Below are 13,049 nucleotides of genomic sequence, written 5' to 3' on the forward strand. Positions count from 1 at the left end.
CGCAGGGCACACAGAGACGAACAACCATCCACACTCACAATCACACCTATAGAGTGTTCAATTAACCTGCCATGCATGTCTTTGGAATGTGGGAGGAAACCGGAGTATCCGGAGAAAACCCACGCAAGCACGGGGAGAACATGCAAACTCCACCCAGGAAGACCGAAGCCTGGACTCAATCTCACGTCCTCTGCACTGGGAGGCGGACGTGCTAACCAGTCAGCCACTCAGCATCGGGTGCCCTCTTGTGCCAGTTTTACGATCAGGGTCTAGAAATTGACAGCCCTTCTACAAAAGTGGTACAAAAATTCGTACTCACTGTAGGTAGCTGGTTTACTCCAGAAACATGCATACTGTCAATGTGTATGTTGGGAAGCTATACTGAATCATAAGTTGTCGTCCGCCAGAAATTAGGGTTACGATATGTTTATATTTTACAATGACAGTCCTTTTCGCATGTGATGTGGCTCATCATTTGAATACCTTTTATGAGGTTTGGTTTAATTGCAGACTTTCCACACACATTTTTGGACTGGTAAGTGGTCCCCCCCAGATGTATACAAACACAACACAAATCCAAACAAAGCAAAACAAATGCAATACAACCAACAGAATCCTGCTGCTTGAGACCAACAGTTTGCTGTCATGAAACAAAAACACTAAGAAATACTGTAGACACCCCACACCTACTGTACATTCCTAAAACTACTACCACAAGCACATTGTAATGTATGATGAAGATTTAGGACAGAGAGAGCAGTAATCACAGTGACTCACCACATTGAAGCCAATGATGTCTTCAACAGGCTGAGTCATAACATCACAGGACTTCCGACCTCTTCTTTGGGTACTGTGCCTCGGTGCGGACTGTGGTCAGTGTGCATTACAGTAAAGTCTGGTTCGCTGGTCCATGCGAGTGAGCAATTATTGGCATTTACAGTTAAACACCATCTATTTACGCTCTACTGTAGAAATTTGACCTCTTTTCTTAATGGAAAAAAAAAAGTTGATTTTGAGGCACACTATTTGTGCCCATAAACTTGGTGTAATTGTCCATTCCAGTTGACTTGTAGTGAGTGATGCATTACATCATGGACCGATGATCAACTGTTGCTGCAATTGTGGACCTTGCATTGAGAAAGAATTATAAAGACTGCACAAACGTCACCTAGGTGAATCACTGAAAAATGGAACACACTATTCATACTGGTTCCCTTGGTTACTAGGGTCAGAGAGCTCTGCCACACCACACAGGAAAGGACAGAGCGAGGTGGCAGTTGCACAATAACAATCACGTCAAATACTGTAGGAAAATAAATGATTCACCAGCACTTTACAATTGTGATAAATGTATGACTACACAGTAACACAATGGATATAATATTCTGTATTACAAATAAAATGTATTTTCCTGCACTGAAAAAAACACACACACAAAAACAAGCAAGCTTAACCTGTTACTGTTCCAGATCAATCAAATGTAGTGAAAAACAACAGTATTCGAAACGGCCTCATCTTCTAGTAACTAGCAAAATCCCACATAATGTAGGCTCCTTTCACAGATTAAATAAACACTTGACTCTTGTTTGGAAAAAGAGGCGAGTATCTTCGGGACATTTACTTGAGTGACTCCTACATGGGTGTCTTTCCACTCCCTGGCCATATTAAGACAATCACACAGATTGGACAAGAGGATTGACAAATTGGTAGGGACCGAAATCTGGACCTTTTCCCAGATTAATTGATGTTTGGACTACATGTGTCAAGTGCAATGAGTGTGTGTTCAAGCATATGCATACCTGTGCAGAATGTGTATATATCTATGTGTGTGTGTTTCCCCAAAAACAGATGTGACAACACTACAAACAAATCTTTTCCTATCAAAATGTACACATACAAACATTTAAGTAAACGTCTCTCTACAAACAAGTCTTTCTTATGAAACTCTTGATGCCCCACACCCACCTGTTAGCAAATAGATTAGAGAATATCTTGGGAATGCTCACTCATACATTTAAACACTGAGACGCCCTTCTCTATCTACAAACACAGCCTTTTAAGGAAAGCTTTCTCTTCCTCTCTCTCTGCCTGTCTTTCTTCCACTTTTACACTGTTCATTTCGGCCACCCCTCCAGCCCCTACTACCCCCCACACCCCCAAGCCTGCCCCGCCTCCCCATGTGTGTGTGTGTGTGTGCGCGCTCTTATTTTTTCTTGTCTTTGGCTCTTTCCCCAAGCAAGCAGTATTGAATTCCCTCTTGACCAGCATGCCCCTGTCGGGTCTTGTTAAACTAAAGAGAGAAGATGATCTGTGAGAGACCAGTTGAGGACTAGGAAAAAAGCCAACAAACAAGAGCTTGAATGTGATCCAGAGAGATGTGCAGATTGCAATGTGGAAAATGTTTTTGCAGTCCTGGTTTCTGTAGAGTGACAGTAGGGTATTGTTTTGTTATGAGCCTGGATCCTAGGAGGAACATACAACATTAAATTCACTTTTGAGCTAATGGTGAAGGGGCGCACTAAGACACGGGTGGAGGGATGAGCTTCAGTAGTTTTGCCCTTTTAAGGGGGCGGAGGGATGCAGACAGCAGCTATGAATGACTGAGCTCTCTCACATTTGTTCCCCCCCTTCCTCCATCTTGCCTCCTGCGAATCTTTCTCGCTCTAATTCCTCCACAATGAATACATTTCCTTCGTCGTGTTAATCTATGCAATGAAAGCATGTTGTGAAATAGTGTGCACAGTACACTAAGATGGATCAGATGTTTCAGACGCAATGACATCATCATGACCCCACTGGATCACTGACTTTTCATTTGTGTGTGATTGATGTGCATCATGGCACACATGATGACAAGCAGATACCTGCACCTCAAACAAACACGCCGCACCTGTGTGACTCAAGCGCTGCATTTGAGTTGTGTGTGTCGTAGTGTCTGGTTGTGTTTCCAGACGACCTTTGTGTTAGTCTGGTCATAGGAGTGTGTGATCAAATGTAAGGTGACACCAAATCTCTCGTCTTACATCTGGATCCACTGGAAGCTCATATGAAGGGGAAAGCGTAATGACCTCATGCAAGATTAACAGAAGCATGCAGTGAAAATGTCTGGATGTGATGATGTCTGCTGTGTGTGCGCGCGCGTCTCTCTCTCTCTCTCTGTTCAAGCAACCCTGACAGCATAGCAATATCAAATTAATTTGACGTGTAAAGTCATTGTTACCCTTCTCCAAAGTGTTCCCAAAATCGTCTGTTATTCTTGTAGTTTATTTTGTGGCAGCTCTGTTATTGATCTTTTGCACATGACGTCACAGCCCTAATGGGAACGCCCCCTCGGGGACACTGGACGGCAAAAGAGCCACTTGCATGTATTGTAACCATTGAATCTCATACAGCGTAAAGTCCTTTATCTAATCGATTATCTTATAAAATGGTCATATCTTGCTTTGCGGTCGGTTGTACAGACAGACATGGGAGGACACCAAATGTTGCTTTTTATCACATACCTAGTAATGAAGACAAACGACTTCGATGGATAGCAGCAATCAACAGAAAGGACTGGCAGCCCACAAAGTATTCACGAATTTGCAGCGATCATTTTTTGCGAGGTTAATAGATAATTGTTGTAATTAGTAGATAAATGTTCATACATTTTACTAGTAAACGTACACTCTAACAAAGATTGTAACAGAAGTGTCGAATTGTGTGTTTCAAATCACAATAACAAACCAGATAATTAGCGTCCGCTCCAAATGCACGAACACACAACTTAGTTTTAAAATGCACCTTCTTCAAAACTATTAAGTGCATTTGACTGGTTAATAATGGGGGATTTCGTCTTTGTGCTTGGAGTTTTTCACTCTGGAGGCGGAGTCATATTCATGAAATTACCGCATAGCTCGCCACTACGATAGTCATTTGTTCCATGCTAGTAAACATAATAACATAACATCATCTCAGCGTTTCAATATAGAATGAACTATGTAAAAATAAGTCAGTTAGCATGACAAACAAGTTTTACCTTTGCATTACAAGGTATATTGACCCCCGGGTGTGAGCGTAGCATCTCGTCCCAGAGACTCATCCAGCGACAAGCTTTTGAATCAGCCCCGGCGTAAGGAGAAGAGACGGCATTGACTACAGAATGATATAGGTCGTGCGCTGTGAATTCCGGCTAAATCGGCGATTTGATTAACTTGGTAAAAAAAGCAAGCAACAGAAGGTAAGGGGCTGTTTTCAAACTAGCGCTCTCCAACTAAAGTAAATATCGCGCTCTATGAGTACCGACTAAATGTGCCACTTCGACTGACAGGCGAACTTCGGTTGAAGTAGTAGATTGCAATAATAACTTTTAATTTGTAAAATAACAGTGGATAAGTCACTAAGTCACTCCGGGTCACGTCCACTTTCATTCAATAATCATTTCCTTCCGCCGTCCGTCATAGGGCAGTCACGTGATCACGTGACTTCGGTGCAAATGGTCAATACACCTCCATAACCTTTACCACTCTGGATTGGCTGGCACTGTGTTACTCATCACACTTATTAGGCCACTAACTTCTCTCGTTTGGAATGCGCTTTGGGAATGCGCTACCACATACAAATGAAAATATGACGAAACAAGACCCTAAAAAACAGGGGGGGGGGGGGGGGGACAAAAAAAACAACAGTGGCCTGTAATGCTTGGTGTAATACTGGTGTGGAAAAGCCAGTCTTTCCTATGTGTTTCTTCTCAACCATGAATAATATGCTTGTACTGTATGTGACAGTGCCCAAGCACAACCTCAGCTTCTGTTCTGCATGATAGGCAGCACGGGAGTGTACTGGCTTGTCCCTGTTATTGAAAGGAACTGGTGCATTAGTTCAAAATCAACCGCGCTGGTTCCAGCTATTATAAACATGTTTGGAATTATTTTTTATTTTTTCAAACAAAACTTCATTCAAACAAAGTACAAATCGATGAGAATCAACCAAGCATTTCAACGGGTCACTTGTTTATGATTGACTATTTTAGTTGAGTTTTGTGTCCTTTTCTATTATGTACTATGAACAAGTCGACCAAACTGTAGGGATTTACGTTTATTTTTATTTTTATATACATCTATTCCAATTGGCTGAATAATTGCTGAATCAAAGAGAAAGGCGGAGGAAACCCCATAACATTTATTGAGAAAGAAAAATAACTCGAGCATTTCATTTAAAGAGAAAATACCTTAGTGTTGAGATAAACATTCCGTACAATTAAAAAGGCATCAAGAGAAAATACATTCTTGTCAGAAACATCGTTCTTCCTCACACATCACTTATATTGCTATCACTCTTTTTAGTTGTTCTCTCTGTCTCACTATGTGCACTCACCCAGGGTTCAGCAGGAAGAGGATGACATCATATGATCTCATGACTAAAGCAGTTGAGCCCAGCACAGACCTGCAGAGACATGACCTGCAGAGTGGGAGACATGGACACACACGGTGGGACAAAACACATGCTGGGCATTGTTTTTAGTGTACCCTGCTGGATATTTAGTGGCTTTGTAATTACATCTGGCATTGATTGTAACTATACTTAGTTTTGGTTTTAAGTTGTTGAGAGCTAAACTTTCACACATTTTGTATTCTTATTTGAACTATCATCACTCACTCTCAACAAACTTGAAGTCACGACATTGGCAGAAGATCACAGCGGCATCCTGTCAAATTTGATGTCATCCCTGATACGCACATGTCATCCGGGTGCTTATATAAAGGATTAGCCAGGCTTATAGTTCTCCGTTTATTTCATTCTTTGGCATTTATGCAATATAATAATTATACATACAGTATACTATATATTATGAATCTCAATATAAATGTCACACATACATATTGGCTATACATATAATTCATTATTTTTACCATTTAGCACAGTGCTAAGTGATGCTGAGCTGACTTGAAGGGTTGCATTGACTTAACAGTTGTGTACATTTTAGGGGTGTGCATCTCTCAACACAAGACAATTCAATAGGATTTGTGGGGTGCAAAACGGTTCATAGACAGTTCTATAGTGTGGTACGGCTCAGTTCGAAAGGGTATAATGCAATCATGAAATGACTGCATTATATCTATCTATCTATCTATCTATCTATCTATCTATCTATCTATCTATCTATCTATCTATCTATCTATCTATCTATCTATCTATCTATCTATCTATCTATCTATCTGTCTCAGAGTTGTACGTGACAGCATCTATCCAGGAAATCGCAATTTGTCTGTCTTTTTACTATTTCTACATTTTGCCATTTTCTGTGGCAATATGTCGCGACATAAAATCACCTACGTCATACTCAATTGTTTGCTTTCGTAGACCTTGGGTTTCCATGGAAAAATACAATCTCCACTTCCCTACTCGCAGTTGTGTTACAAAAGTCCACTCAGCATTTTTTTTTTCAATCATCTTGCTACTGAATCGGGTCTTGTTCATTCGTACGTCTTCTATTCCGAAGAAAACCACAGTGTCATCCAAATCAGTGACAGAAAAATAAAGACACAAATGACTTCCATATGCTCCATTTTTTACCCTCCCCCACAGCGCTCTAAGATTGACAGTTCTAACCTGCACTTGACCTGAATTTGAAGCTAACTTTGTTTTCTATTGAAGACTGTGTTAACCCATTCCTCAGTATTTAACCAGCTACTCAGCCATGCCTCTGATTGTATACACCCTGTCCCTTTTTTCACAACTTCCATGCACTACGAGGCGACTTCTTGCGACACCTGGACGCTGCCCCAGTTCCACCACAATCGACGTGACCACTTTTCTTCACCGCTGCATGTTCACTTGTTAAACACAATAAGATGTTGTTGTCTTCAGTGTAGATGCTGGTGTGGTGTATGATGCCTTGCTCATGGGTAACTCGGCAGTGGCCAGCAAGCAGACTAACATCTCTTCAAGCATCTCCAACAACTTTTTTTTTACATTGTTGCCCATTGTGGGACGTTAACCCTTGTCCTTGACTCTAAAGCCCATTTCCTCACAGACTGATACTGATATCCATTAATTTTCTATACTGTTGTTCAGGAAAAGCTAGAGGCCATCTCAACTGGTGAAAAGCATTCAGCATAACATTTATACGTGAATATTGACGACCACTCGAGGATGAATGAGGTGGGTCCTGGCCTATACTCAAGAGTCGGACTCAAGACCCTATACAGCATTTAAGTCTTGGTGACAAAGACGTTGGGTAGCATTATTGTTTCCACATCAACTTACAGTAATTGAGAAGGTTGTCAGGTTAGGACAAGGGCTTTGGAACCTCATACTCACATCTTAATGGAAATATTCTCCGTTGTGCCTTAAGAGCATGCAATCTGTTTTTTAGTGTTCTGTTCTGATTTCACTTTGACTGCAGGCCTGAAGTCATCTTGATCTTGTTTTATTTTAAACTTGGTATTCATTTTTCAAGGACATGGGGATTTTGACCCTTCTGGAATTCTCCAGAGGAGCTGCTTTTCCAATTTTAGTGTTCTTACACAAACATTGGCAGTAGACTAGACACACATGGGGGTGTAGCACCAAATTCTGAACCCCCACCATATCCGAAACCCACAATACACAAATGCTGCAGTCTATCATGAAGATGTTTATATGGTTTGAGAATTGCATTGTTTGAAGTTCAACCTCATTGGCTTCCGAGGGAGTATAAAAAAAGCTTTAGTCTAAATGTCTGGAAACTATAACCAATCATCACCAAAATGCAGGTGCACATTCCTACTCATGTCCACTTGCTTGTACCTGTAAAAACATAAAAGTAAAAGATGTACTGTATGTAAACAAAATAAAGAAATACATCTTTAAAACATTACAAAAGTCTAGGGCCCCTTAAGTATTATTTATTTGGCAGCCTGCCCGAATCAACATGTTATCATCATCGCTATAATTAACCTTAACCCCTCGACTCACATTGTTCCCTGCAAATAACACACTCCCTAGAACAGATCACACGAACTACACACATTTCCGTTTTCACACGAGGTGTTCAGCCACACCCTGATATATGTGTCTTTGTGTTTCCCCATCACTGCAGGTCACCAGAAACAAACAACCACTTGCTAAAGAAACATTTATGGTGTTTGCTCCCTTGAATCTGTTAGAATGTCATCCTTGCCCTTCAGATACAGGAAAGTCTGGAGTGTTTCAGACAAAACAGGATTAGACAAGACATGGCAGTGTCCCAAAGCTGATAGATGACCTTCACATGAGACTCCACAGGGATCCCAGTCAGAGCTCACTGGCTGCCATGATTGAGATTAAAAGAAGTGTTCTGACTCACTGATCCAGTAGTAATGTTCCTCCAAAGCTGATGTTAATTGACGTTGTGTTTACCAGCCGAGTACAGAGCATTAACAGGTAAATGCAACAGCAGATGTATGCAAAAATCCCCATATATTAGTCCAAGAGCAAACAAAACATGACATCTGGATATGCATAATCAAAACAACCTCAGGGACCATGGGATAGCAAATTCTGTTCGGTAGAGTAATTTCATAGTACATTTCAGATTTGGGAAATTCTTACATTCTCTCTATTGTTTTGCATTAACAACAAGAGTTCAAAGATTACATTTCTCATTTTCTCAAAAAACTCACATAGCTTACCACGGTACAATATTGCCCCTTGGTGGTCATCTTGTAAACAGCCTCACTTGCCGAAATTTGAACCCAAAACATCTCGACTGTCAAATGTAACAAATTGATTAACATTGGTTGTGTTTATCATTAATGACAAGTCACAAAGTCAGACGTTGGTTGTGATTTTGCTGATATTTAGTAGTAAGCCTACTACAACATTAAAAAAATAGCAAGAGGTCAAAACAAATTGGCTTTTCAGATTGAATAAAAGTCACGACATTTTTAAATTACAACATTTATATTATAACAACTAAGTATAAGTTTTCGCCTTTATTGAGTAATAGACTATCACCGACGACGTAGTGTCTAGACAAAACTACATTTCCCAGAGTTCCTTTGAAACAAGACGACCGTCCTCAAACATATTTACTGCAGTTTATTTTCTTAAAACTTGCTTAAATCAAACGTTTAAATCAAATAAAGATATGCAATGGCGTTTTTGTGTCAGAAAATAAAGATGTGAAAATAAGTAAAAAATATTGGCAAATTTCGTGAGCATATGACGAAGCGGAAGTAGAGTCAACTTCCTTTCCTCCATTCGGTGAGTGCGTGGACGCGTCGCTTTTTCTTTGACTCGAGAGTAAATTAAAGAAATGTCGGTACTATTCAAAGCGCAGAGACAAATATTAAAAATGTAACACTTATTTGTTCGTTACTTTTCAGATTGCAACCATGGGCCGCCGACCAGCCCGCTGGTAAGTTGGCTCTTTTGACGTGTCGAGCCGCGGCCAGGCAGCACAGTAAAATGGCAGCGGCATCCACCCCGCGACATGTGGGCTGTACTAGCTCACGGGCCTGGTGGCAAAAGGCTGCTGGCACCTTGTCTTCCTGAAAGTTCTCAATTGATATTACACTCGTTCATTGTAGTCGCTCTTCTGTTTTTAGTTCATGTTTTCATTTCTGTAGCGCTAACTTTATAGAAAACTTTAGCTGGCGTTACCTAGCACAAAGCTAGCGTCACGCTAGCATACCGGTGTAAGACGGTACCGTTTATTGGACTATTATACGCGTGCCATTATAACGTTGTTACTTAGATGTGCAATTATGCATCAAATTTATTTGATATCATTGTGGTACTTAACTTTGATTTACGTTCTATAGCTTTGTTTCCGAACAGTCTCAAATTTCAAATGTTAAAATGGAGACGATAAGCTTAGTTAAGAACAGAGAATAACTTTTGTTAGGCCTCGTAAAAAAATAAAATAAAACAATTTACTTGTGTACTTGCTAAATGGAGATCAGATATCGCATGATGTGTAGAGTGGACATGTATTGGAACAAGGGTTGTTGGTGTTTTGGATATTCTGTGAATTGTTCAGATTTAAAAAAATATATATATTTATTTCTTCTCTGAGTTTCCTGTTGAGTGTAGCAATCGATCGATGACCATCCTATTTGTCCAATGCCTTCTCCACAGCTACAGGTACTGCAAGAACAAACCCTACCCGAAGTCCCGCTTCTGTAGGGGTGTGCCTGGTGAGTGGGTCACTTTGCATCATCGAGGGGGTTTGAATTATACATCTAAATCATATCAACATTGCACTGTAGTAGAATGCAATTTCAAATCGTAAAGATTACAGTTTTGCAAACAAAAACATCAGCTTCATTTTGGTCTGTTGGTAGACTTCATTTGCAGGTTTCTCCTTAAACTGGTTGCCAGCCAATTGCAGGGCACTCATAGACTTTACAACATACACTCATAGCTGTCTGGATAAGTTAAGTGTCAAGAAGTGTAGCCCACATGTAACCTGTAAAACCAAAACCTTTATGTATAATAAATATTGTTTGTTGTAGTTTAGATTACTTTATTGCTTTTGCAAAAAAAAAAAAATGGGAAGAGTACTTTGACAAAGTAATTGCATATTCAATCGCAATGTTGAGGAATAAAATTGCAATCTTATTATTTTTTTCATTGTTGAGCCCTAAACGATTGTCAGTGTTAATCATTTCATAGTGGTCTGACAGCCCACCCTGCAGTTTATTAAGCCGACTGGTCTTGCTGCAGTGCATTTCTGGTGTGCAAAGACTGCAGACAGAAATTCTTTGGTTGTGTATGTCCTCAGCTGGGTGGTGCTGAGTCCTTTAAGGGACCACTGAGACATGTTCAAAGAAAATGTTGGAGAATTAAGATTTCTGCAGTTGCAGCTAGATGATAATCTTGTCAAACAAAACGCTTCACACAAATGTTGTTTTTTTTGTTAGATCCCAAGATCAGGATCTTTGACTTGGGCAGGAAGAGGGCCAAGGTAGATGAATTCCCTCTGTGCGGCCATATGGTCTCCGATGAATACGAGCAGCTGTCCTCAGAAGGTGAGAAATGGTCAGGCCTGCCCCCCCCCCCCTCACCTTTATGCAGTATACTGTATATTGACTAATGTGTAAATGCAATTTCAAAACCACTTGACTGGTCAAAACTGCGAAACTACTAACTCACAAATGTGAACTGCCCTGGTTTATTAGCATCAACTCTTACATGTATAGCTGGCCCAAAGTGAACATTACCCCTTTGAATACCCTCCTCATCCATAAACTGTTAGTGCCACCATCATTGAGAGATTTGTGCCTATTAGGATTTTCAATTGTCTCCAGTCACTGCTTGCGACTCACGTTGAGACAATGATAAATTTCATACTGCATGGTTGGGCTATTTGTGCAGCTCTGGAGGCTGCACGTATCTGCGCTAACAAGTACATGGTGAAGACCTGCGGTAAAGATGGCTTCCACATCCGCATGCGTCTGCATCCTTTCCACGTCATCCGTATCAACAAAATGTTGTCCTGTGCCGGAGCTGACAGGTGAGTGTGGCTCCTTGTTATTCATGACCTTAAATGACCCCCAAACTGAATTGTCCCCTTTCTGCTTGTAGGCTCCAGACAGGAATGCGTGGTGCTTTTGGTAAGCCGCAGGGCACTGTGGCCCGTGTGCACATTGGTCAGGTGATCATGTCTGTGCGTACCAAGGCCCAGAACAAGGAGCATGTGGTTGAAGCCCTGCGCAGAGCCAAGTTCAAGTTCCCTGGACGCCAGAAGGTATGCAAATGTCACTTCATACAAAACAATTGTATATATTTATCATCAAATATTGCAGCTTATTAAGCCGACTGGTCTTGCTGCAGTGCATTTCTGGTGCGCAAAGGCTGCAGACAGCAACTCTTTGGTTGTGTATGTCCTCAGCTGTGAGGTGCTGAGTTCTTTAAGGGACCACTGAGACAAAGCTTAACAATCTTTTGTTGCTATCAATCAGTTTTTTGTGTCATTGCCATGTTTTTCTTCCCTGTTCAGATCCATATCTCCAAGAAGTATGGCTTCACCAAGTTCAATGCCTGCGACTTTGATGAGATGATGGCTGAGAAGCGTGTCATTCCTGATGGCTGTGGGGTGAAGTACATCCCCAGTAAAGGACCTCTGTCCCGCTGGAAGGCCCTCCACACCATTTAGAGCATCAGCAGCCTCTCATTGACTACAACCAATAAAGTGGCTTTCATTACCAATGTGTCGAGTGTATTCAATTATTGGGTTAGAAATGATGTATTATCATGGTCAGGTGTCACCAACCTTTTTGAAGCTCAGAGCACCGGTACTTCTTTGCTACTGATTAGTGTAGGCTTCCTCACGCCTGGTCCTCAAGGGCCAGAGTCCTCCAGGTTTTAGATGTTTCATTTAATCAGCAAGCTCTGCCGAAGCCTGATAATGACCCCAATCTTTAGAATCGGGTGTGTTGGACAGATATATCTAAAACCTGCAAGACTCGGGCCCTCAGTGACCAGGAGTGGGGAAGCCTGGATTACTGTGAAGAGCTACCACTGGTAGAAATAATACATCTACTAAAAATACTTTTGGTCGTGTATTTATTAGAGCTGGGGAAAATAATTGGCTAGCTGCTTAGTTGATAAGAAAAATTTGCTGATGGAAATTTCTACCTTTTAAACAAGGCGGTGTATTTACACAAGTAATGGATTAATCGAAAATATCTAAAAAGATTCGTTGGTGACAACCCTAGTTAACAATTGACATTTATGTGAAGACTGTCAATGATTTCTCACAATAGTTAGGAAACCAGAATTCCAATATGCAATGCTTTTGTTTACATTTTCAAATAATCACTTATACATTCTTAAAAAATTACAATGCCCCATCATTGCTGAGCTATTTTGGGAACTGGCCGACAGGGTATCCATGGTCCAGAGGGGCTATCTGGTACTACGTCGGTGACCCCTGGTCATGATGGAGCAATCAGGAATAAGTGTCTTGCACACAAAGTGACAAGTTTTGAACTACGGTATTAAAAAAATGCATTATACTTCCCAAATTCTTCGTCCTTCCCGAAAGCAGACAAAATGAATTTTTAGCTAAATGACATTCCCTGAGATCCGATTGGACTCAG

General features: G+C 40.9%; 1 protein-coding gene and 2 non-coding genes across 3 annotated transcripts; all 3 read left to right on the forward strand.

Annotated features, from left to right (window-relative positions):
* The first annotated feature begins 9,215 nt into the window (after window positions 1-9,215).
* Window positions 9,216-12,152, forward strand: rpl10 (ribosomal protein L10). The gene is made up of 6 exons (XM_086070133.1): window positions 9,216-9,361; window positions 10,084-10,142; window positions 10,869-10,976; window positions 11,323-11,461; window positions 11,533-11,695; window positions 11,948-12,152. Exons 1-6 carry the CDS (start codon window positions 9,339-9,341, stop codon window positions 12,101-12,103), a joined length of 648 nt encoding a protein of 215 aa, XP_085926259.1. The 5' UTR covers window positions 9,216-9,338; the 3' UTR covers window positions 12,104-12,152.
* LOC147178487 (small nucleolar RNA SNORA70) lies at window positions 10,638-10,770 on the forward strand. The gene has a single exon (XR_015094274.1). It is a non-coding gene; the product is annotated as a small nucleolar RNA SNORA70 (small nucleolar RNA).
* On the forward strand, window positions 11,748-11,880 carry LOC147178488 (small nucleolar RNA SNORA70). The gene has a single exon (XR_015094275.1). It is a non-coding gene; the product is annotated as a small nucleolar RNA SNORA70 (small nucleolar RNA).
* Window positions 12,153-13,049: the final 897 nt, after the last annotated feature.

The sequence above is a fragment of the Leptonotus elevatus genome, chromosome 2 (genome assembly GCF_054856555.1).
Source record: "Leptonotus elevatus isolate MCC_2025b chromosome 2, RoL_Lele_1.0, whole genome shotgun sequence".
Lineage (NCBI taxonomy): Eukaryota > Metazoa > Chordata > Actinopteri > Syngnathiformes > Syngnathidae > Leptonotus > Leptonotus elevatus.

What these genes read in the sequence shown, in the direction of transcription:
- rpl10 (XM_086070133.1), top strand. Translation starts at nt 9,339, where the DNA reads ATGGGCCGCCGACCAGCCCGCTG. An exon ending in CTTCTGTAGGGGTGTGCCTG is followed by an intron (nt 10,143 to 10,868) that starts GTGAGTGGGTCA and finishes TTTTTTTGTTAG; the next exon opens with ATCCCAAGATCAGGATCTTT. An exon ending in TCCTGTGCCGGAGCTGACAG is followed by an intron (nt 11,462 to 11,532) that starts GTGAGTGTGGCT and finishes TTCTGCTTGTAG; the next exon opens with GCTCCAGACAGGAATGCGTG.